Consider the following 26,369-nt stretch of genomic DNA (forward strand, 5'->3'; position numbering starts at 1 on the left):
GTACAGCAGCTGCCTTTGGTTTGATACAATCATAGGCTTTCTGAGTGGAAAAAGACCCTAACGGCGAGCTCTTCCAATTCCCTGAGACTCCCCTCTACTATATCCAAAACAGGTGGGTTACCCTGGCTCCCCTGAACATGCCCAGAATCCAGCCCCCAGCTCACGGCCCTCCAAGGGGTTACCACAACTAAACTGATGGCAGATTCTTTTCGTATGGGCCCAACCTCTCTCTCCAATCCCACTCCCACCTTGGACTTCCTGTAGACACCAGTTTATCTTTTAAGACTCAGTTCAAGCTTCTTCTCCAGGAAACCTTCCTTGTTTTTCCCTCCCACCCCAGGTTTGGTACCATCTTCAGTGCTCCCACAGGCCCTTCTGCTTCTGTCTTACTGCACTAATCACTGTGTTTAAACAGTCTGTCTCCATCCAAGACTGAGGACTCTCAGAAGTTAGGGACCATGGCTGATCGACTGCTATATCCTGACTACTCAGCACAGAGCCTGGCAGAGAACAGGTGTTCAATGAGATTTACCAAATGAATGGGCTTCTTTCCAGGTGCTATCTTCTGAGGCCATGCACAGCATGTCTATTCCTCCTGCCCTAGAAAAGCCCTTCTCACAGCAAGTGTGTGACCATGTTCCTTGCTCCTGTAGGCCAAAGCCCCCAGTCTCTTTGCTGTCCCTAGGCACCTCTTTGTCTGGGTGGCAGATAAGGTCAGGTCAGGCTCCAACACTCTCTATACTCTGGGTGGGAAGGAGGGAGGAAGAGGTTGGAGAGAGAGGCCAACTTGCCCTTCCTGGGGATAGTGCTGAAATCAGAGTGGGAGATGGGATTCAGAACTTCTTTGTGCTGGGGGGAACAGCTCATAAGCAGCAGGGTAGGGAAAGAGGCATGTTACTGCCTCTTCCCGTGATACCACTCTGTTCTGGCCCTCTGTTACCTCTGTGAATATCAAAGAAGATAATGTGTGCACTATTTACAATAGCCAAGACATGGAAGCAATCTAAATGTCCATTGACAGATGACTGGATAAAGAAGTTGTGGTATGTATTTATACACTGCAATACTACTCAGGCATAAAAAAGAATAAAATAATGCCATTTGCAGCAACATGGATGGACCTGGAGATTGTCATACTAAGTGAAGTAAGTCAGAGAGAGAAAGAAAAATACCACACTTACATGTGGAATCCAAAAAAATATGACACAAATGAACTTCTTTACAAAACAGAAACAGACTCACAAACAAACTTAAAGTTACCAGGGTGGAAAGGGGGAGTGGAGGGATAAAGTGGGAGTTTGGGATTTGTAGATACTAACTACTATCCATAAAATAAACAAGGTCCTACTGCATAGCACAGGAAACTATATTCAATACCTTATAATAGCCTATAATGAAATAGACTATGAAAAGGTATATATACACACACATAAAAATAACTGAATCACTATGCTATACATCAGAAATTAACACAACACTGTAAACTGACTATATTTCAATAATAAAAAGATAACATATGTAAGAGAGCTTTAAATAACACAATAGTAACTGCTCTATACAGACATGTGAGGCTATATTATCAGTAATACTGACATGCTTACCCACTCCCTCCCACCCTCCACAGTTCTATAGGATCCTGGCCTTCTAGTGATACCGAGCTACCACCCTGCAGTTACCATGACTCACCCTTCTCCTACACGCAGCTGGCTCCCTGTCCCCTAAAAGAACACATGGCCTGAGAGCCAGTAGGGATGAGGTTACCACTCTCTGGCTGTGAGACTGGGGTACCTGCTTCACTTCTCTAGTGGTAATGATTGCTGCCCTGCCTACCTCTAGGGGTTCTATTTGGACTGAATAAGAGAAAAAGCTTGAAAACGACTGAGGAGGGTAAGACTGTACAGGCTGTACAATGTTCTTGTAGCAACTTTTACATTCACTCTTCCTTCCCATTTTTACTGCTGGCTCCTTTTCCACCTTCATCCTGATTTTCACTATTTCAACAGTCTGTTTACTATCTCTAATTAAAAGTTTTTTGTTGAATATTAAAGAAATCTTTCCCATGATCAGAGACATTAATGTGGAGTGATCTATTCTTTTTGTCTGCGAGCTCCCCATCAAGGAAGCATTTCCAAGAGACAGAACGACCACGTAAGAGAAGCCGTGCACCTGCTCTATCTCCACACTCATCTTTGCTCACCTCCACACTGTTGTCTGGGCCATTCCTCAGGCTTGGAACCCCGCTCCTTGTCTCCCTGACTATCTAGACCTTATCCCTTCTTCAAGGCCCCTTCTCTGCAATACCTCCCCTACACCTTCCGCTCTCAATGCTCATCATTCATGGGCTCCTATTGTCTTCCCCACTCCTCCTTTTCCTGGGAGACCATCTCTGATTAGTCTTCACAGCTAGTCTGTGTGTAGCTCCTCAGGTCAGAGACGGACCGATTTTCCTGTGTGTTCCCAGAGGCTGAAGGGGAGAGAAAAGACTGTCCAGAATGCTGCAGGAAGCACAGCAGCACTGGTAATAGAGACCTGCTTCCTGAGCTTTTCCCCCAAATCACACCACTGAATGTTCTCAACACGCACACACACACACGTGCATCTGCAGATATGCCTCCCGGGAACAAGAACCTTTACTGAGCGCTTACTATGTGCCATATCCCATGCTGACTACTTCCTTCAACTTAATTCTTAATAAGAATTTGATGAAGAAGGCAGGAGAGGTATTATTTTCTTCATTTTACAGATGATTTAACTGAGTTTGGTGGAAGAGCAAGGTGAAAGGAGATGGGCTACCATTTGTTGGGTGTAAGGCCTTCACACATAGTGTCTGAATTATTCATCATACAAAGACTCTGAGAAAACAGAGGCTCAGAGAGCTGAAATAATTTGCCCACAGTCATCCAGCAGATAAATGGTAAAGCTGGGATTTAAAGCAAGGGTTTATTATACTATTCTATCTTTTGTATATGTTTCAAATTTTACACAACTCCTTTTCCTTCCATTCAGGGCTCCCCTGTCTGGGGTGAATGGTGACTCACATTAGCTGGCCCGGAGAAGGTCATTTGGAAGTCCTAATTCTCTGACAGACACAGTCAGGTGGGATCTACTGCCTTCATGGAGGTGGATTTCTATGGAACAGAGAGCTATTGCCTCATGCCCAGACCCAGCCATCCCACTAAAATCCACTGAGTATCTAACTTTGGGCCAGGGACTGGGCACACAGTGAAATCAGACTGGGTCTTGCCCTGGAGAGAACCCAGACTGGTAGGAGACAGACAGGGACAGAAATAATGACAATATAGTGTGGTGTCAGGGGGCGAGGAGAGGAGGAGGATGAGCTCCCTCCCCCGACCACAAGGGAGTCACACACTGTGTAGCTGGGGAGATGCGCAAACACAGTACTAGCTGGAGAAGGGCAGAAGGTGCTGTACTGAGTAAGAACTAAGGGAGAAAAAGACTAGAGAAAGCCTGGGGAAGGGAAGGTCAGAGGCCAAGGTCATGGAGACTGTGAGTGGGAGAAGGTAAACTAGAACCCAAGCCTTCCAGTCCAAGGCTCTTCCTACCTGCCCCCAGCCCCATCCCATAAGCTTTCAGTTCCAGCACTGACCAGAGGGACAAGACTACACTGGGCTCTCACTGTTCTCTTCAGTGTGCCAAATTCCTCTTCACCTACCACTCAGACCCAACATTATGCAAAGTCCAGCTCCATTTTCCCTTCTCTGAAGCTTTCTCAGATCACTGCAGCCTACATAAACCACTTTCTCCTATGAAGCCCTAGAGCACTTACTTATCACACACTTTTCATACATACATGTCTTGTCCCCAAAATTAGATGCATTACTAAAGGGATGCTTTGTGAATGCCTAGAAATGGAAATGGTGATGATCACGAGGCATCAGGATGGGTTCATGGAAACCAAGTCATGCCAGACTAACCTCATTTCCTTTCTTCACCAGGATTACCTATGTTTGCTCAAGCAGGTACAGTCAGGGCAAATGTGGACTTCCTCAGACATCTGCTGGGGTGTCTCAGGACAACTCTGAGGACACAATGGAGAAATCTGGGCTGAATGCCAGTACAGTGTGGAGGGTTAGTAAGTGACTGATGGACTAACCAGACCCAAGGGGCAGTGTGGAATGACTGATAGATCAGAGGTGACCTAGAAGGAAGTTTCCAGTGGCAGCAAAAAGGCTCATCCCTGGTTCAGCATGTTTATACCTGATACGGAGATGGCCTGTTCATCAAATCTACGGAAGTCATATTAGGGTGGGAAGACCACCAAACACACCTTGTGGAAGATGGATATTAAGAGATGAAACATATGAGGTAAAAATTAATGGAGATAAATTGGAAGTCATGGATTTTGGATGACAAAATGGAGACTGTTCTGGGAAGAGTGATCAAGACAGGAAAGGGTTTAGAAGTCATGTGAGAATAATGGTTTAAGGAACTGGGGGTTTAGGCTGGAGAAAAAAATAACTCAGGAGAACATGCCTGCAGTTTTAGGGACTTGAACGGCCATCACGTGGAACAGGGATTAGATTCATTCTATATGAACCCAATGGTAAAACTAAGACCCCTGGAAGTAGATTTTTGCTCAATACAAGAAATTTCCAACCATTAGAAAATCCAAAGATAGAATCTGAGCAGCCTCAAGAACAAATGAATTCCCCAGCACTGGAAATACTCAAGCACTGAATGGGCGACCATGTGGTAGGTCTACTACCTACACACCAGTTCACAGAGGTTTTTTCCCAAGGTTTTAATTTGTGTTCGTTCATTCATTCAGAGATACTTTTTGAGAGCCTTCTATGCGTCTGGCACTGGGCTAGGTGCTAGGGACACAAAGGTGAGTAAGAAGGCAATGTCTCTGCCCTCAGGGAGCTCCTGATCCTGCTGAGAGCAGATGGGCAAGTTTATTTCAGTATCTTGTGCCTTGATTACAGGCCTCAGCATAGAGAAGGCTGGCTTCAGCTTAGGTTAAAAGAGTTCCTATGGAAATTCAAACACGTTTGGTTACTAAAAGCCACAGTTTAAACAAGGCCAAATCACAACTACTGGCTTTGGGAACAGAAGTGTACAGTGAAACACAACTTGTGAATTTTTCTGTATGATATTTTGCTCTTATAGTCCAAATTTGGTCTTTGGCTGGGACTTTATTTGTAACTACAGACTGTCTCACAAGTGGCTGTGGTGTCAGAGCAAAGTGATTTAGCCAGCAGGGCTACCCAACTCTCCATTTCTTACCCACCCTGTGGGGACTGCTTCAGCACAGACATAAACATGCTCCTGCCGTTACCTTATTGCACTCGTCACATGGGGAGGCTAGAAGGCTTGATTCAGGGATATGATTGGATTTTAAATCCCAGTCTCCCAGGATTTTAATTACTGGTCTGGGGCAGCAGGGCGAGGCGCTGGCTGCCTTTGGATGGAGGAGGTCGATACGCCACTCCACAACATATTGAGCCACAATGCCTGCAGACTCTATTGCTCTATTTAATCATCTTTTGCAAAATTTACAGTGGAACAGGAGGGATCAATACAGAATTTATCACATTCTCTTGTAAATATGAGCCGGCAAAGAGTTCCAGGCAGTTTGTTACTGAGTGGGAGGGAACATGTCTGTGTACAGCTGGGCATTAGGAGATGAGACAAAATCCATACTTCTTGGCATAAGCTACAGATGCTCAGCCAGTCTCTGCTAAGCCTGAAGGCAAGTTCAATGGGAAGAACACTGATTCATTCATTCATCCATTCGATTAACCACCCAACATTCCCGAGCACCTATTTTGTGCTCCTGTATAGGCAGGCTCTGGGGACACAGCCGGAATTCTGCTCGAGACCGTAACCAGAGACCACAGTGGCTCTGCCACTCACAGTGGTGGGACTTGGGAAAGTTACTTAGCAGCCTAGTGCCTCGGTGGATGTGTATGGGAAATGGAGGTTAAGAGTATTAAACTTGCAGAGCAATTTTAAGTATTAAAAGAGCTTGGTACAAAGTGACAACTCAATAAGTGACAGCTATTGTTATCTTTACTACAACTACCATTATTAACCATTCCTTCCTACAACATGTCTCACTAGTGGTATACGCGCAGAGATGGGGTGTTGAGCAGGGAGCCAGCCACCCCATCTCTTTAGCAGACAGAAGGGAGACTAAGTGGCTTTCCACAGGATGGAGACCCCGTCAGGGCTACTGGCAGCAGAATCAGAGGAACAGACAGAAGAGGGTATATGAAGAGACAAATGCTAAACTATGTCTTTTGAAGCTCCGGTTGCAATCTTTAACACAATAAGGTATCTTCCAAGAGCTGCTATGGGGGAACAGAGTGAGAAGTGATTCACATCATGTAGGTAAACTAGGAAAAGCGACAAGAAGAAATATAAATGAATTGGCTCTTGAAGGCTCAGTAGGAGTTTGACAGGTGGAAAAGTGGGAAAAGGGCATCCCAAGCAGAGAAAAGTGAATGAGCAAGGGTTTGGAGGCAGGAAAGGCTCTGTGCTAAGGAATGAGGAGTTGAGTGGGCCTATGGCAGAGGCAGTTCCTGTGTCCCCAGGCCCACATGGCAGCAGGCATGACCCTCTGGTCCCAATCCTGAAGCAAACAATCATCCGTAGCCTGTCTTGGAGATAGAGTGGTAGAAGATTCACAGTGGATGGCAGAAAGACTTGCATACTGGGTTAGACATCTGAACTTATCGCACAAGCATCAGGAATTACTGAAGGTTTCCAAAAAGGGGAGTGACAGGGTTTTGTGGGGTAAAGGCTGGTTTAGAAAGGAGACTAGAGGTAAGGAGACCAACAAGAAGGCTGTTAACAATAGTCCACATGAAACTGATGAAGCCCGAACAAGGGTACTGGGGACAGAGGAGAGAGGATGGACTTGAGAGAAAAATTCTAAGAAAGATGTGATGGAAAGTGAGGGTGAACCCATCAGACTTACTTATAAATACTTTCTTCTTTAGGTGACCAGTAATGATGATGCTATTCACCAAGTAGGGAATATGGAAGAAAGTCCAAGAGGGACTACTGCTATTTGGATACAATGAGTATGAGATGTCTACAGAATATTAAGCAACAGCAGAGCTACTGGAGACATGAAAATGCCTGATTTGTTCTAAGGCAAATATGTAGGCCAGCCTGCTAGAAAAGTGATATGAAAGTGGGGAAATGAACGTTCAAACATACTTCATACACAGAGTTATTTAGGTGAGGAAAAGGGCAAAAGCAAAAACTCCTGCCAAGGATTTCTGTTCAATGCAAACCTAAGGTAGGGGTTTTCTAGCTGAGGGGTAATGTTCTGAATAGCACATGACATAGGCACTGGAAGTATGGGAATCCTTAGCTCATTTTCATTTGGGGCAAGTTTCCTGTAAGTCGTGGACTTTCAGGAGGCCAGTCCCATTCTGCTCTCTCCCCACAATGCAGCATAGACTACCCTTAGAGGTGACAGCAGGCTCTGTGACCAGAAAGCAGCTGGGGGCAACTGTCTGCAGGGAGGAAAAGGCTCTGGAAAAAGCTAAGTTCAAAGTGGACTATAATAAAAGCCTGGGCCCCTGGGCTTCAGCAACCCTCCTCCCCCTCCCATAAGTGACAGCTGAGACCAAGGCAGCCAAGCGTGGGTCTGGGCTGAATTTAGCAGTCGTAATTATACCGCTGACGTCTAGGGCAGAGCCACAGTCTCTACAGAAGGCAGCAGCTTTTATTCATGCATTAAAAACACACCATCTTCAAACATGCTAATCGCATGTCTGCTTCCATCTAACAACATTGAAGGGAGGCCGAGGAAAGGGCACACAATGCCCACACATCTGGCTAATTCAGTTATAAGGCCAATCAATCTTGATGGGTTGTCTATAAAACACCAACTACCCCAAAGGACTGAACTGACCAGATGTTTAAGCTTCTGTTGACCAATCCTAGCCTAATGTCCGTAGCAGGGAAGAGGGGTTATCAAGAGATGGCTGGCTTATGCTTCCACTCACATGTCTACCCCCAATCTAAGTAAAGCCTTCTGCTTGGATGAGAAGTATTAGTACATTACAGTGGTGGTTGGAATGAAGTACAAGTCAAACACACAGACTTTCACTAGGACCTTAAGGAAGATAGGAGGCCTAATTTACAGTTGGCTTTAAGAATACCTGCAGAAACAGAAACCAATGAAATACTTTTGCTAACTGTACTTCCCAGTATGGAAAGAATCAGGAATACAGAGGCAAGTATCTATAAACTATGATAGTAAATGCCACAGACTGCAGTTCTGGGCACAGGAACTGTAGTTCATTACTTTTCAAACCCCCATCAAGGTTGAAGGAATTACCCATCTCCCTCATAAAACTGTTGCTTAAAAAAAAAAACCCAAAAAACAGAAGCCACTGCAAAAAGGACTTTTCCAATTAATGCTCCTTCCTTTACGCCCAACCACAGGCATCAGGTAACGGTCAAAGACAAAAGTGGAAGGGTAGTGGGGAGACTGGGAACAGGAGAAGACAAGGAATAGACTTGTAATCTACACCAAGAGGACCATTTTTGACCCAGAGCATCTTGCTAGTGTTAATGATTGCATTTTCTCAGAAGTGCTTTTCCCTGATTAATTCTGTCTCAGAGCTGAGGCTGCATGACAAACCACATGGATGGACTTGGATAAAGGAAACCTCCAACTTTTTAGAAAGTGATGAGAGAGAAGCACAAATTAAAAATTAGGTCTTTGTTGGTGATGTCCTGTGTCCAGAACAGTACCTGGCACATAGCTGGAGTTTAATAAATACTTGCTGACTGAATAATTATGCCCCAGTTATGATGCAACTGAGCTATTTTCCTTCAATGTTCTTGTCAGGAGAGGCCTCCTACAGTCCCCAGTAATACTGCTGGGACAGCAGCATTCATGGAGATCAGGAGAGCTTTCTCTCAGCCTGCATGAGCAGGGGGCAAAGTGGTATGGGAGGTAAGGATAGGACCTCAGTATCACCCCCAGGAATCTCTTCTTCCTCTGCCCAGGGATGCAGTAACCAGTGCTGCTGACCAATTCTGTCGCCTTTGGATTCTTTTCTACCTTGATTTCCATGATACACAATAGCTATAATTTTGTCTTCTTTGCAGGTTCCTGTTCATTCTTCTATCCCAAGTTATAGGTGACACCCAAGGCTGAGTCCTTAGCCCCTATCCCTTTCTCTCTGTATGTATTCTCCTTTAAAAAATTATTCTAATTTGCACAGTTTAAACTACCCTAGTGGTTCTCAATCCTGGCTATACATTAAGATTATACAAGAAGTAGTAAAACCATATCAATCCAAAATCGGAGAAAATATTTGCAATATGTATCACAAAGTAACACACAGAGAACTTTTAAATCAAGAGGAAAACAAAGACCAAAAGCCCTACAGAAAAATGGGCAAAAAATATGAATAGACAAGTGACAAGATAAAAATGGCTCTTAAACATACGAAATGATGTCCACTTCACTCATAATAAGGGAATCAACTAAAACTACACTGAAATGCTATCTCTCTCACCTATTAGACTGGTAAAAATTCAAAAGCTTGGCTATATACTCTGTTGGCAAGGCTGTGAGAAAATAGACACTTCCCTATATTACTAGTGGGAATGCAAAATGGTACAACTTCTACAGAGGAGAAATTTGCAATATCTAACCAAGGATGTGCATTTATCCTATGACCCAGCAATACAGCTTCTAGAACTTTACTGTAAAGACACATTTCCCACAATCCCAAAATGTACATGCAACAGGTTATTCACCATAGTATTATCTGTCATTGTAAAATATTGGAAACTTTAGTGTCCAAGCATAGGATATATAGCACAGACACACAATGGAGTACTATGCAGCTGTAAAAATTGAGGACAATCTCTGTGAAATGATATTGAGTGAGTTCCAGGAAATATGGTTAAGTAAAAAAGCAAACTGCAAAAGAGCATATAGAGTATACTATCTTTTATGTAGGAAAAAGGGGAAATAAGAAAACAGATGTATATTTACTTATACAAAGAAACACAGGAAGGATAAGCTAGAAAACAATCAAAACTGGTTATCTACAAGGGGTCAGGGTTTACTAAGGAGAGCAGAAAAAGGTTGAAAGGGACATAGGAGGGAGTTTTACTTCTCTGAGTATACCTTTTTGTACAGTTTTCAGAAAAAAGTTAATGTTCCATATATTCAAACAACAAAATTAAAACAAGGATAGGAAGGGGAGAAAAATCCTAAAGCTGAAAGCAAATTGAAAAAACAGACCCAACCGTATTTCAGTTGTGATAATCTGTTTACAGCAGCAATAGGGAGGATACATAAGAAAAGCTACAATGGTTGCCTCTGAGGAGGAGGACCAGCGATGTGGAAGGGAGACTTTCTTTTCACTATCCATCCTGACATTGCTTGATATTTTTATCTTTTACATTTTTTAAAGTAAAAAAATCACTACAGCTGTGAAACAAGCCAACAGCCAACAATCACTTCAGGTGCTCTCTATTGACTTCACAGTTGGTTTTGTGAATAATCATCCCCAAGGTCCTCCAGGCTCGGGCCTCCCTACTCATTATCCGGCAGGTAGCTGGTTTCTTCCAGGTCTTTAACATGCCAGGCTCATTTCTGCTGCCTCACCTGAAAAAATTCCTTCTTCTCCCTGCTGAGGGTTTGAATTCTACCTGTCTTTCTAGGTCTCCTCCTCCGTGAAGTCTTCTATAATGCCAACACTGATCTTTCCTCCTCATTCATTATACTCATTGTTTTTTTCTGGCCTCTGTTTATGTTTAATTTGGAGTCTCATTACCTACTGTTATGGTGTTTTCACTGTTCTTAGTGTATGGGCTTTTCACCAAATCTGCACTCTTGCAGTCTGAAGGAAAGGCCTGTATCTTTTTTTCTTATTCCTGTAATGCCTAGTTTATGCCCATTTGTAAGTGAACTTAGTCAGCAAACATCTACTGAACAAAACACTGACTGAGCATCTATTGTGTGCTAAGGATAGGGCAAGGTGCTGGGGATATAAGCCCTGCAGATTCAGACCCTACCTTCAGGGAAAGTGCTGTGTAATACGAGAGAGATCTATTAATCAAATAACTATATAGCTAAATGTAACTACATAGCTAAACTGTGATAAAGAAACTATACACGATGCTTTAAGAGCAGAGGAACTTAGAAGGACACTGGTGGTCAGCTGCAGGAAAATAATTAGTAGCTGCTGAATAAATATGAATACTTAGATTTGCAATTAAATAAATCAGAGGGCAATGTTTCATTCAGAATCACAAAATATGAAAATGGAAGGGAGCTCTGAGATCGCAGTCCAGCTATCTAATTTTACAGAAGGGGAAAATGAGGCTCAGTGAGGGGGAAGGGACTTCCTCAAGGTCCCACAGCAAGGTCGAGTTAGTGCAGGTCACCTGAGCCCAGTCAGCATTTCCCATCGCACACGGTTCATTAAGGGAGTCTCTGAAGGATTCCTAAAGTGGCAAGCTCCTTCTGCTACATGTTAAAGAATTCATTTCCAAACAATGTTCAGTAAAGAGATGGTGGGATCAGCCTATAAAGAGTATCTCTGCTGTATTCTCCCTGAAGGAAACTCCTTTAGGGAAGGGAACCTTGGTTCTGACCCATCTGACCCTGGGATGGGTCTCTGCTGCTATTCGGCAGGCCCTGACCTTCAGATTGATGCTCCCTGTCTTAAAATGCAGTGTTCCCCCTTCTCTGTGCATTCTGCACAAGAGTATATTCACTGGAGGGGCATGAGTGGGCTGGCAAAGGGCAGCTGGCCCTGCCGTGGGAAATCAGAATCCTACTCAGATGTTTCCAGGCCTAGTGCAGGTGGAGGAGAGCATAGAACACACAACAGACCCGGCCCAACTGATGCTGACCTCTCCCTTACCCAAGGGAGCCTCAGCCTCCAGCTGCCACTGTTGGTGGTGATGAGGTCATGCCGGATACCCGCCAGGCTCATCCGAGGACTGCTTGGAGCCGATTAAAGCCTTGATGAAATGCGGGTGCCTGGATGGCAGGTGGCTCTGGAGAGCTTGGGCTCTGGTACCCAGGCGTGCTCATCTCTAACTATTTAGTAACTCCTCTATGTCCACAGAGTCTGGCATACAGAAATACCTTTCCCTGGGGGAAAGCAAGGACAGTTCACCATTCTGCACTGGTTCAGGGGCTGACTAGGCCAAGGGTAGAGGACAGGACACAGGGACACTGATGATCCCTTTTAGCCCTGACCATGAACTGTAACAACAGCAGCACAAAATCCCTCCATGCCCGATGGTGTCCCTGACTAGACTGCTGGGTCCCTTCAGATGACTAATAGCCATCACTCTCCCCAGGCTTTCCTCAAGTTAAGTGACAGGCTAACATCTATACTTCAGGTCTCCACATGTATGCCATTTGCTCAGGGAAGACTTCCCTCACCCGCTTCAGACTAGATTAGATCTCCATTACACTTTCCTGGTACCCTCAACTCTTCCTTAATAATACTTATCTCAGTGGTAATTAGCTAGTAATTTTGTGGTTATTTGCCTAATGTCTAATACTCTGCCAGACTTCAAGCTTCACAAGAATGGGGAGTGCTACACTTAAAGTAATTACTGGAAATCAATAAAAAGACCAGTATGGGCAAGAGAAATTTTTATAGATAAGTTTTCAATAGTATTCTTTAAAAAGAAACTTTTATATACAACAAAGGGGCTCCTCCTATACATAATCAACTTTCCAGCCTGTAACCAGTCACCTTTCAAGCCAATCTTTTCTGGTTTTGAGTGATGGAGGATTTTTTTCTTTCTTCTTCTTTTTTTAAAATAGCTTTACGTATCATAAATGATAAATTTATCATATGCATAAATGTATCATAGCTTACCCATTTAAAGCATATAATAGTTTTTAAAAGTCTACTTACAGAGTTGTGTAACCATCACAATAATCTAATTTAGATTTTCAAATCCTTGAAAGAAACTTTGCACTCATTAACAGTCACTCCCCATTCCTCCCACAGAAAATTGCTGGCATGGATGGTTTTTAGCTCTGCGTTCAAACAACTGGAAGAAAACTTTAGCATCCAAACATCTGACATGATTTCCTTACCATATAGATGAAAAAAGTAATGCCACAGAGGAGCTGTGATCTGCCAAAGGTCCTACAGGGATGAGATGGTGGCAGAACTGGGGCAGATCATGGTCCCCAATTCCTGCATCCTAATGGCAGTGCTCTGACCTCTCTGCCATGCAGTGTATCTGTGTATCCCAAACTGTCTACCCCACAGGACTGTAAGCTACTTGAGGGCAGAGGCTATGTTCTGCTCTTTTGTCTTCCACTCTTGCCCAGGAGTACCATTACAGCAACGATGCTTAAATTGTAGTTCAGGTACTGGTGCTGGTGTGTGAGCATTGTTACCAGTCCTTGATGAGATAAGCATAATAAGTGAGAGAAAGTGTGTGGAAACTTTTATAGCAACTTAAGAGTAATTTTATCTGTTGAACCTAATGACAAATTTGGGCCTGTATTTTGTATGCCTTTTTAAAATAAAATTTATCTAATATTTTGTTTTCATCGTATTTTACAGAAGCATTGTTAAAAGATGGGTTTTTCACAAATTGAGAAGCACAGCCTTAAAGCAACCCCTTCTCCACTGTCTCTGCTTTTCTCTTCCCTCTCTGTTCCCTTGAATCTCTTGCACTGGCTCCTCTTCTCATGTTCACACCTGACAGGTAGGTTCTCTCAGTTGTGTCCTTAGGCCTCTTTCACTCTATAACTTTCCATGGACAATTCAGACTAAGCCAGATTCCACTACTCCCAAGAGACTGACAGCTCTCAAACCTTCACATCCAACTTACAGTCCTGTCTCTCCTGAGCTTCAGCCCATTGAGCCAACTGTCTGCTACACATCCCTACAGGAGTGTCCCGCAGGCTGCCTGGTTAGTCAGCAGCGATTTATCAATCACAGGCCAGCATGACTGTTTTCCTAGGAGACGTGAATATGGCAGTAAAATAAAGACACAAGGTCTCTGATCACAAGGCTTACATCCCAGTTGGGAGAGAAGAAGGTGACAAACATGTAAACAAATAAACATGCTTTTAGGGACTGATAAATACCATGAAGAATATAAAATCGGGTCGTATGATAGAAAGTGACTGGGTGAGCTATTTCACTATGGTGGTCAGAAAAGACCTCTCTGAAGAAGGGACATCTGAGTTGAGACCTGAATTACCATGGGTAAGGTGCTGCCATCACTGGGAGAGGTTTGTACAGAGGCCCTGAGGTGGCAAGGAGCTCGGTGTGCCTGAGGGACGATAGAAGGCCACTGGAGAGCAGTGATCAAGCCAGGTGGGGTTGTGGCTAGAGATGAGGTCACAGGGGCAGCAGGGTCTAGGTCACATAGAGCCTTGTAGGTTCTGGTAAGGAGTCTGGATTTTAATTTGGTTCACTGGTATGCCAACAGAGGGTTTTAAATAGGAGAGAAACAGGGTTTATGATTTTAAAAGATCCCCCTGGCAGTTATTTGGAGGATGGATTCAGGGAGACACAAATGGAAATGTTGAGACTAGTCAAGAAGCTGTGGTGATCGTCTAGGCATTGGGAAAGGCAAAAAGGAATGGTTCAAGATGTACTTTAGAAGTACAGCTGATGGGGGTGGGGGGGTGGCAGGGTGAGGATATAGCTCAGTGGTAGAGTGGGTGCTTAGTATGCACAAGGTCCTGGGTTCAATCCCCAGTACCTCCACTGAAATAAATAAACCTTAAAAAAAAAAAAAAAAAGAAAAAAAGCACAGCTGACAGGACTTACTGAAGGATTTGATAGGTAGTGTAAGGAAAAAAGAGAATTCAAAGATGACTAAGCTTTGTGGCCCAAAAACTAGGTAGATGATTGTATCATTTATTGAGATGATATTATTTAGGGGATGTCAATCTTGGGAGAAAAACAAAAGATATTTTGGCCATGATACATTAAGACTGAGGAAAAACTGGAGCTGGGGAAGTGAATTAAGTGGTGGACTTTAAACCATGAAGGGATGCAGAGAAATGAGGCAGCAGCTGGAGGCAGATATGGGGGTCAGGAGAAGTTTTTAGTTTACTTTGTTGTTTAAGGTGGATGATATTAAGGCATGTTTCTATGCTGATGGGAACAAGCCAGCAGAGAGGAGAAAACAGATCATGCAGGAGAGACGGGGGATCACCGAAGGAGCAAAGTACTTGAGAAAGTGAGAGGAAGCAGGAGCCTGAGCCCAAAAGCAGAGGTGATCTTAGGAACTTCTTCCACTGTAGAGGAGGGAAGGCAGCATACAGAGGTATAGATGCAGGTAGGAAGTGATGGTGGGAAGATGAAGGAATTCCCTTCTGATTGCAATCTATTTTCCTGAAGTGTGAGGTGAGATCATTAGTTTGAGAGTTGGGGAAGGAGAGTGCTGGGGGTTTCAGGAGAAAGTATAAAAAAGTTGCCTTGGTCCAGATTTTACTCAAGAAGTGTAGTTGGGTGGTTGGCAGTGTTGAGTGTCTGAGATTCAAGGACATAAATGTAAAGTGAGTCCAGTTAGCTTGGTTGTGTGACTTTTTTCTCCAACAATATTCAGCTCTTCAGATACAGACATGAAGTGCAAAGAAATTGGGCTTAACTAAGATTAGTGTTTTATCAGATGAGTACAAAGAAAGGACAAAGAAGCAAGGGAACAGAACACTGGAAAATGAAATCTAAAAGTAGGAGGAAAGGAGAAAGAAAATGTTCAAAGCAGAACCAATCATTCCCTTGTACCTCCAATCCACCCATACCTTCTCCCTGTAGTTCTTACCTCAGCACAGGTGCATGCCATCTACTGAGCCAACCAGTCCAGAATCTGGACCTGATCTTGACTACTCTTCTCTCACCATCCAGTCCTATTGATTCTACTCCTAAATCCTGGAAACAGTCCCCTTCTCTCTTTTCCCCCCTGCAACTACCTTGATTTAGGCCTCACTGAGACAATTGAAACAGCTTTCAAATGAAATACTTTCCCTTTCTCCAATCATGCCTCTCCTAATCCATTTTCCCCCTATTTTTCTCTAAACTTCTTTCAAGTATAACATATATACAGAAAAGTACAAAAAAATATATAAGGATACAGCTCAAAGAACTTCCACAGTTGGATACATAACTAGTATCTAGATAAAGAAACAGAACATTATGCGTATCAGAAGCCCCTATATGCCCTCTCCAGTCATACCTGCCCCCTTGAGGGAATCCACCATCCTGACTTCTTACACACTAGGTAGTTTTGTCTATTTTGAACTATAACTATGCATCCAAATGCAGTCATATAGTTAGTACTCTTCGAAGTCTGATTTGTGTCCAGAATGTTAGGTTGGTGAGACTCATCCACACTGAGCAAGAGTCCATTTGTTTGTTCATTCATTCATTCTATATATTATTCCATTGTGTGAACAGTCCATAATTTACTTATCTATTCAATTACTGATATACATTTTTGAAACTTCTAAACCATCTTTCACATTAAACATAAATCTGATCCTTCCCTCCCCTTAATCTTAATGGTTTCCCACTGGGGGATAGTTCTATTTCCTTAGCAGAGCTTATGTTAGAGGACTTTGTTATCAGCTCCTGCTTCTCATTCTGACCCTTCAATCCATATCCCATAAATTCAGCTCTTCTGAACTACCTGCAATGTATTGAATAAAGTATACAGCTTCATACTCCGTACCTCTCAACATGCTATTCCCTCTTCCTTTCTCCCTCATCCATCTGATAAACTTGCATTCATCCTTTAAGACTTAGTGTACACACCATCTCCTATACCATGCTTTCCCTGCCCTCCCCAGAGATTTAAAAGGTCTTTTCTTTGTGATCCCTTAATCTCCATTAATACACTAGATAGCAATTTTTTGCTAAAATGTCTGATTGCCATACTGACCTATGAGCTCCTTAAGGGCAAAGACCATGTCTGGATCATCTTTATTTCCCAGGTGCCTAGGGCGAGGCCTATGACAGGAGAGATGCTCAGTAAGTGTTTGAAAAATGAGTAAGCAGACTCACCTAGGAGTTACATAGGATGCTGGAGCTGGAAGGGGTCCCTGGGATCAGCTACTCTAACTTCTCTATTTCACTATGGAGGAGAAAGGATTTGCCTAAAGGAGACAGGGTTTGTTGGTGGCAGAGCCAGAACTTCTGATCTTCAGCCCAATGCTCAGTCCCCTTCCCCAAATTGCTGACAAGAATCAGAGGGTGCAGTTTCCACAGGGGATAGCCTGAGGCAAAGCTGATTTCCTCAACATCTGGCAGTGCAGCCAGATGGGCAGACAGTGAAGTGGAACAGGAACTGGAGCTCTAAGTTTCCAGCCCCGACAACAAGCTAACAGGCTGTTAAAGGGAGGATGTCAGCACTGGAAAGGTTCTTTGCCTCAGGCAGCAATGGTGGGGAATTTAGGGATTCATTTGATGACGGCTGGTTAACACTGACAACTGAGCCATGTACTTGGCAGGGGGCAAGGAAAAGCCAAGAAAACAGGTAAGAAAGAGGCTAAGGGAAGCCCTGGGGAAGGTGCTATTAGGTTTCATAAAGCCCAAGTGTTTCTGAGGTGATGAGTCCTGGTGGTTGAAAAGGCAGTGGCACAGTGACTGTAAGGAGAAGCAAGATAGCTTCATACGGGAAGCTCTAAAAAGCCAGATATATTATGACACTAAGAGCAAGTGGGCCAGGAAGCAGAGATACTGCACCTCTGGTGGCACCCAAATCTACATGGCTTTGGAGATTTCAGCGCATCCAAGTATGTCCTAAACTACGTGTGGGGCACTGTGGCAAAGCAGGCAGGGCAAAGTAAAACATAGTCCTCGCTCTCAATTGACCACAGTCTAGTAAGGGGTACTGGCCCCAAATCCCAGGGAACAAGGAAGACTTTAAAAGGGAAGTGGCATTAGAGCTGGGGACTGACTGGCAGAAAGCATTCCACTAGGCTGAGAAACAAAGTCTTGAAGGGAAATGAGAGGCAGAAAGACCTGCATGAGTAAAGGCTCTAAGGTGGGAACACAGAATCAATGTTACCCAGTAGCTGGACTATTAGGGCGGCAGTGGGGAAAAAAAGTTAGGTGAGGGTCAGAATAGAACAACTCTAAAAGCAGGTTAAAAAATTAGGATGGGTAGGATTTCCCCTCATACCTTTTTTTTTTTTTTTAAATAAGTGAGCACTGGGTGCTTTTGGAGTTGATAACAGATGCTATAGAGTTCCTATATTGTAGAACCTACACATGCCCAATCCTGACAAAACCTTAGAAGGTAGGTGGCACGCCCCCATTTTCAGATGAGGAAGGAGAACCTCACAGTGGTCCCAGGTTGCCCAGGACACACAGCTATTAAGTGGCAAGGCTATATTCAGATCCCGACTCCACAGTTTATGCTTTTTCCTTGCGGCCTTTCTCAACTGGGTTTCTCCTTTGAATCACAAACAGGAAATTATTTGAATACTGATTTTCTCAATTCTCCCAAGAATGGTACATAACTCATACAACTTTGGATGCCTGGGGAAGAAATTAATTCCTTGTGTACAACAGATGCCTTAGAGCATTAGGGCTTAATTTTCCAGAGGAACCCTGGTTGAGAGAGGCTGCCATGAGGTTTTAGGAAAATGAATCTGGCAGTGGGATCACATCTCTAGGAGGAAAAAGCTGCAAAAGCACCTTAACAGCCTTGGAACTACTGGGATAAGCCAGCTCCAGAGGCTTGAAGAAGGAGGAACCCTACCTTCTCTGATTACTTGTCTTCCCAGTTGTCCTGCCTCTCCTTCATCCCTCCAACCCTTTCTTGTACTTGGCAGTCAGTTGCTAAAGCAGAGCCTTCCTGCTTATAAGCCAGCAACACAGGCAGAAGCAGCATCTTCAGAGATGAAAACCACATAAGCCAGACCCACTTTTCTGTGAAGGTTGGAGGTAGAAAATTGGCACCGGTAAACCCATAACCCTTCCACAGAAATCCGTCTGGCAAATTCCCATTACCCTCCCTGATAAGGCTGAAGCACGCCGTCCTCTGGGAAGCCTTCTGTAATGGACTCCACCACCCTGCTCACCAGGCAGAAGCAGGTATTTCCTCCTCTGTGTCCCCAGAGCCCCATGTCCAGGACCTTGCTGGAGCCCCTGCCTGCTGTCACTGCCTGTTTCCATATCTGTGTCCTCCACCGGTCTTGGAGTCTCTCAGGGTCAAGACAATTTACCAGATTCATCTTAGGACGCCCTGAGGCCCATGGTGTTAAAGATGGCAACTGGCTTACCTAGAGTCACACTATAGAGTTGAGATTTAAACCCAGGTCTGTCTGACCCCCAAGCTTGCGTTCTTTTCACCATATTACAGGTCCTCCCAAAGATGAAGAAGTGGCCTTTCTGTGCTAAGCACCCAACCCAAACCTCTGAAGAGTTCAGTGGTGGTGCTATCAGAGTGAATCAGACCTCCAGGAGAGGCTTCCTGACAGACAGAAGCCTTGACGTGTCCAAGGATCTAGATAAGAAGACGGAACACAATGGTGTTTTAGGCAGGGTGGGCAGAAACAGAAGAAGGTATTACGTAGGGGAGGGGGAGGAATGGTATTTCAGCTGCCAGGGTGAGTTTGACTTCTTCATACAGTCATGGAACACTACCTGTACAAGAGGCTTTTACACACATTATCACTAATCCTTATGCTCTCTAATGCCTGTGAAACTTCCCAGGTGTTACTTTACAGACAAAAAAACTAAGGCTTAGAGAGTTAAGGGGACATGTCCAAGCCAACAGAGCTAGTAGGTGGGAGAGCGGAGATTCAAACCCAGGTTGGCCTGACTCTGAAGCCTGAGGTGTCCTTTCTATTACTCCATGCTGCCTCCTAAGGGTCAGAGAACTTCCCACATTGTCAGACTGATGCTGCTGCCTGGACCTCCTCCCTCTTGCATGGGGACTGCTGGTCAGAGGGCAAGAGCAGCTGCCCTCTCTAGCTCTAACCTTCTAAGATCTGGGGACCCTACATCCCCATGGACTAAACAATTTCAAGGACAAGGGTTCTGTGTGGACCTTATGAGCACAGGCTGGCCCTGTGTCTAGGCCTGCCTTGGATCTCACAGAGAAAGCCTCTAAGGTACTGCAGCAAAGCCGGTGGCAAATATAGGCTAAGAAAGCTGGATGGCTAAGAAAGGCAGGAGGGTCTGCCTTCCCTGAAATCCTCTGGAGGGTGTCAGCTGAGGTCAGAAAACTTTGGAAATGTTACTAGCAAGAGCCCCTAGGACAAGGGAGCAGGATCCTCCCTCTCGGTTGGCTGGTCACATACACAGGCAGGCCAACAGAGGTCAAGGGGGGCAGGGAGGTCAGAAGATGGCAGGCCTGCCTGCCCTGAGTGACGGCCACTTGTTCAGGTCAGGAAGGGAGAAATAAGTGGGTTAATGGTTTTGGCCCTTGAGGCTGGGAGGCTAGGGCAGGGGGTGTAAATGTATTCTGTAAAAAGGCAGGTGGGCGAACTGTAAAGGTGGGGGCTAAGGGCATCTGTTCCAAGTAAACAAGCAGGAGTCATGCCCCTGGAACGGCTCAAAGGGACAGTCTTGGCCTGAGGGGTAAGAGTTGGGGGTGCTTCATAAAAGGCCTGTGCCTCTTCATTTCAAAGGTGTTCGATCTGGAAGCTGGGGAGAGGGACTCTTTTTAGAGTGAGTTCCCTATCTGTCTGGGGGCGACGGGAAGAGGGGAATGTAAACCATTGGACAATGGCTGGGGGGTACTGACTGATTATAAGGTCCAGCAAAGAGAGGCCCCATGGTGAACATTCCAATTCTTAGCTACAAATGTCTCATCGGAGAGCTTCCCAAAGGACAGAGTGGGTAGCATCTTGCTTGAGGACGTTTTCTAAGTCCCTGCTTCTGAGAGCAGTGAGTTCTTGCTCTGAAAGCATCAGTCATCTTAGGCACTGTCACCATATCTATGAGCAGTCCTGCCCCTCACATTGTGCATGCCCCAGACCAAGACACACTCTGACTGTTCTGGGGCGGGCCCCTTGTAGGCTGGGGTATGGGCCAGGCCTAGGTCTTAAGCCAGTGTGGCTGTGGCTGACAGAGGGTGGCAGGATTTGGGTGTTACCAGGCAATCCCTCCAGCTCAATCACATGACAAAGACTAGAAGATGAAATGGGGGTGTTGGGCTGGGGAGGCAAAGACTCTGGAACTGAAAATTTTCTTTGAAGACTGGATTTTGAAAAAGTGATTGGCCACAGAGGACAGTTGGCAGACGTTACAGAGAAGGAAATTATACCTCATTTAAAAGAAGCTATTTCAACCAGAACTCTTCCACAGAAAAACTAAATTGGAATGGGCTCCTAGGCAAGAAGTAGGGTTTCCTTCGTCCCTGACAGAATCCAAGGAAATGCCAGCCAGCCAGCTGTTGAAGAGGTTTCTGGAGGGAGAGAGGGCAGGCAATCAGGGCAACCAAGAGGACTTCTGAGGGCTCTTCTAGCTCCCAGGTGCTATGAAAAATGACCACTGACAAGGAGGACCTTGGTGTCCAGGCCGAAGAGAGGGTCTTTAGGCCTTTGAGAAGTGGCAGCGAGGGCATAAGCAGGCAGTCAGTGCCTTACTCACTCAGGCTTGGGCACTACACATCCTGGCAAGATGCTTCCCTCCCTATCCCAAGGAGAGGCTGGAGTGGGATGAAGAAACGGGACTGCTTGGGAGGTATCTGGCAGGGTGGCAGGTAACTCTGTATCAGATCTGGACAGGACCAGAGCAGCTTGAGTCTGGGGACGACACGTATTATCCCTCCAATTAAGTCAATACTCTCCAAAGGAAGGGGATTCAATCATTCAACAAAGATTTATTGAGTGCTTACTGTGTGCCAGGTACTACGCTAGGTGCGGGGGATGTACCAGCCATGGTTCTTGCCTTCAGGGAGCTCAGAGTCAAGTTAGGGAGAAGGCTACTGAATACTCAAAAACAATTCCAGATTGTGACAAGTGTGATGACAGAAAAGGGTGTCATGACCCAGAGTTAACGGAAGGGACCTAATTTAGACTGGGGTGTGGGTGGGAACAAGGAGGATGTCTTTGAGACCCAGGTTAGTAGGGATTTGAAGGGTCTCCTCCTTGTGCCACCAGCCTGCTCTGGTGGTCACAGGAGATAAGAGAGGACACTTTCAGGGAGAGTACCAATCAAGAAAACTCTCAGAGCATGTGCAGACAGGCAGGATGGTGTGGTACATCAAACAGCCGTAGGTAAAGAACACACTCCAGCCACAGAAGAGCAAGTCACACAGGCTACTCTCATGAAGTGCAGGCACCCTCGAGGCATTTCCAGCTCTGGGCAGGTAACAAGGCTCTGGGGGAGCATGGCATTTCCAGAGGAGAGGGGTTGCCAAAGTCCACACCCTCTCCTTGCCACCCCGTAACTGCCCCATTCACCCATGCTCTCACCTCCATCAAGCAGCTCCTTGACGGTGCGGTAGTCATCGGCAAGGACAGCATAGTGCAGGGCTGTGCAGCCCTTGAAGCTGGCTCGGTTGTTCAGCCGGTTGTTGAAGTCATCCTCCCTGGTGACCAGGACTAGGGGGACAGCAACACAAACCCTTCCATTAGCAACAAATGCCATGAGCCACCAATCTCACCTTCCTTCTCTTGGCATTTTAATTCCCTCATTCACTCATCTACCTACTTAATAAACATATAACGGCACCTACTATGTGTCTGGCCATCTGTGCTGGGAAAGAGGCCAGTTAGTTCCACAAATGTCTACTGACATCTATTATGTGGCAGAATTCATTTGGGGACACAGAAATGAATCAGAAATGGTCCCTGACCTAATCTGACAAGGGAAGCAGACAATAAACAGATGTTTACAGTATTGTTTAAGATAAATGCTGTTACAGGTATAACAGGATGACACAGAAAGCCAGAGGGGAGCTCAGCTTCATGTGGGCATGAAGAGAGGATCCCAGAAGTCTTGAAGGGTGAAAAGAAGTTATCCAGGTGAAGAAAGAAGGATAAGGTAAGACAGAGGACAAGTAAGGGGGAGACAGAGACTTTTCTTAGCAGAATAGTAACACACTTCTCTACTCTGAAGATGTTTACAATCTAGTGAGTGTTTAATATTTTGTAAAGAACTTTTTAAGTTTATAAAAGCAGTTAAAATTTTGAAACTACAGGGAAGTACAAAGAAGAAAAAGCATCAGTATCTTAGCAACTTGAGAAACTGCAATTAATATTTTAGTGCATGTCTTCTTATGTCTATATATAGGCTGGATAGATAAGAGATATACCTGCATGTATATCCTACTAAATACACATCTCTCTCTATATATATGCATATATATCCTACAAAACTGGAATTTACTATATTGCAATTTTGTAATCTGCTTCCTCCCCCTTAATAAACATACTGTGAACATTTTTTTGAAGGTGAGAAGAACAAGTATTTCCTGTGGTCAAAGAATCAAAACCCCTCAGATTCACTCTAGTGCTAATACTAGTGACTCTCTTTTTTCAAACTGATACAAAGGAACCTAAAACCAGTTCTATCACTTTACAGGACCCTGTGGATTGGGTGACCACACATGTCCCTGTTCACCTGGGACAGTCCTGGTTTATGCCTACTGTCCTGGACAGTCCTGGTTTGGACAATAACTAGGGGGGAAGGCTACTACCCTACTTCTGGGGCTTTGGGAACCGAGACCCCGTAGAACAATATCTATTCTGCTCAGGTGATGGGGTTTCCTTTTGCCTCATGTAAAAATTATTGGAGTACTTGTTTTACATTCCCTCCTGAGCTTAGTTTGTTGGGGGAGGAATTTGGGTCCTACCTACCTGTAACTGCTTCTCCCCTAGTCCATGGCACAGGGCCTGCAGAGGGCAGGCTTCTCCTACCTCCCACTGGATAAAGGGATGTAATTCAGTCAAGAGGTAACCTTGCCTATATAGTCAAGAGCAACAGACAACTCTTAAACCATTCTTTTCCAAGTGATCTTGGAATGCAGTCTATGCATTTTCCCCTCCTGCAAAACAAACTTCCTATTTAAAAAGTCCCCAAAGCCAGAAGACTGTCATGCCTCTTCCTAATCCTAACAGATTTAACTTACTGACCTTCCGCTACTTTGGCTGGCATGGTCACTTCACACAATTAAACTACTTAATTCCCTTAACTACCTTATATAGTAGGTATTATAATTCACATTTTATAGATGGAAAACTGAAGCACAGAAGTCACATAGCTAATAAATGGTTGAGTGAGGATTAGAACCCAGAGTCCTCACTCTTTTTTTCCATCATATCATGCTACCATCCTCATTTTGCAAGAGGGAATCAGCCCAGAGCCCAGATATTCTGGTCCCAGCCTTGGCTCCTACTCCCTTTTCTTTCCCTGCTCAAGTGTAGGTGCCAGCACACTCTCTGTGGAACTTTCCCTATTAGAGGCTGGCCTGAGGTTTGTAGCTGGCACCTGGATAAGCTAGCTCAGGTGGAAGCAGTTCAAATGTCTGGTCAAAATGAAGTAGGTGGAGTGTGTAACTGGAAAACAGACCACACTTTCTTATGGTCTAGTGAATCAATGGTTCATCAACTCTTCTGCACCAGAGGCTCTCCAAACTGATGACCGCCACCCCTAGAGTGTTATCAGACCTTTCCTGGAGCAGGGAACACAGGAAGAGGGCCTCTGAGTAGCCCATTTGCAATGGCATCTGCATTTTTCTCACAAAGAGAGCCCTTTAAGGACCTAACTCAGAGATTAACTCTTAGTCACGAAGAGCCTTATCAAATCATGGTAATGGATCTCGTTCCCAGCTCACTGCAGATTAGAAGCAACCAACAAGGCTGGGGAAGAGGCTTCAGAATCAAGCACACTGATTACAATCAGCTGCTGTCCAGGCAGGGCGGGAAAAGAAAAGCACAATAAAAAGCCGAAAGAGGAACTCACAGAATTCAGCACCACAAGAATCCCTCAGGCACCAGTGAATTGCCACAAAGGACATTAACTGCTGGATATAATGATGAACCTGAGGAAAACTGATAGCTGGCTCAAGAAAGCAGGAAAGGTATAATCCATTTTACAAAGAAAATATTCATTCAACAAACAGCATTTAATGAACACCAATGCACAGTGATAGCTTCTGGAGATACTCTAATGAATAAGACACAGTTCTTGACTCTAAGAAGTTAACAGTCTAATTCAAGAATGAGACCTCTGAACGGATGAATTATTATAACACTGTATCATGAGCACAAGACAGAGCTATAATGTTACCATAAAAAGCAGATCAACTCAAGGGACACAGCTAGGCTATTTGGTTCAGGGACAAACATCAGTGGAGTAGCAGTGCCACAGCCCAGCTAATAAGGAACATACATGAAGAAGGCCCCTGTTCCCCTCTGGGGTCTCATTTCTCATCATCCTGTTCCTAATGTTCTTTCTTGCCTCTGAGCTTTTGTAAATACTATTCCACTGCCTGGAACATTTTCTGCTCTCCCATGCCTTTAGTTGGTTAACTCCAATTCACTTTTAGGCCTCTGATCAAAAGTCACTTCCTCCAGTGATTCTTGCTAAGTAGTTATTCCTCCATAGAGCTCCCCTAGCATTTTGAGCATCTCCCAACTATGGTACTTATTACATTCCAATGCAATCACCTGTTTACTTGATTATGTTCCCCACTAGACCAAAAGTGCAATGAGGACAGGAAATGTGACTGTGACTGTCTTCCCCACAGCTGATCCCCAGTGCCCAGAACCGTGCCTGGCCACAAATATGTGCTTAACAACTACTTGTTGAATCAGCAAATGAACACATAATACATAAATAAGGTCCCAATATTACCTTTTTTTTATAATAATAGTAATAACAACAACAACAATAATAATGATGATGATGCCAGTGAATAGTATTTAGCAGAGGTAGTACAGTGTGGCTGTTAAGTAAAGTGAGCTCTGGAGTAAGACCATGTGTGTTTAGCTCCCAGTTCTGAATTTACTGACTGTATAATCTTGGGTAACTTACCTAACCTCTCTGTGCCAAGTTTTTTTTATCTGTCAGTGGAGATGATAATAGTGCCCTCTCGTGGGATATGGTAAGGATTAAATGAGACACTGTGAGTTAAGGGGCTTGGAACAGGGCCTAACAGTACCTCTTAGTCAACGTCAGCTATTATCCTTACTGTCTAGTCTTATGCTTCCAAAAGTGCATTCTCTCTGTGAAGAGAGGCTTGGGGAATTCTGCATACACTGTTCCACTCTGAAAAGCATGGTTCTGAGTAAGAACCATCTATTTAAGTTGGCATTACTCAGCAGTTTCATGTTTGACAGCCTCCTTCCACTCAACCCTGGTTAAAATCCTGCAGTACTGGTGTTCCATGGAACACTCCTCGGAACTGAGTTGTGCATAATTATCTATAAAGCACTTCACTTATTTATTTCAGAA

At 44.5% G+C, this 26,369-nt stretch overlaps 1 protein-coding gene across 2 annotated transcripts in view; it reads right to left on the minus strand.

Moving 5' to 3' along the window:
* Positions 1–26,369, minus strand: part of CLPB (ClpB family mitochondrial disaggregase) — a 150,879-nt gene that overhangs the window by 40,524 nt on the left and 83,986 nt on the right. For both annotated transcript variants that reach the window (XM_064492668.1, XM_010989160.3), the window contains one exon: positions 22,385–22,513. In XM_064492668.1, the coding sequence (XP_064348738.1) occupies positions 22,385–22,513 (129 nt within the window). The remainder of the gene's footprint in view (positions 1–22,384; positions 22,514–26,369) is intronic.

Source organism: Camelus dromedarius, chromosome 12 (genome assembly GCF_036321535.1).
Source record: "Camelus dromedarius isolate mCamDro1 chromosome 12, mCamDro1.pat, whole genome shotgun sequence".
Lineage (NCBI taxonomy): Eukaryota > Metazoa > Chordata > Mammalia > Artiodactyla > Camelidae > Camelus > Camelus dromedarius.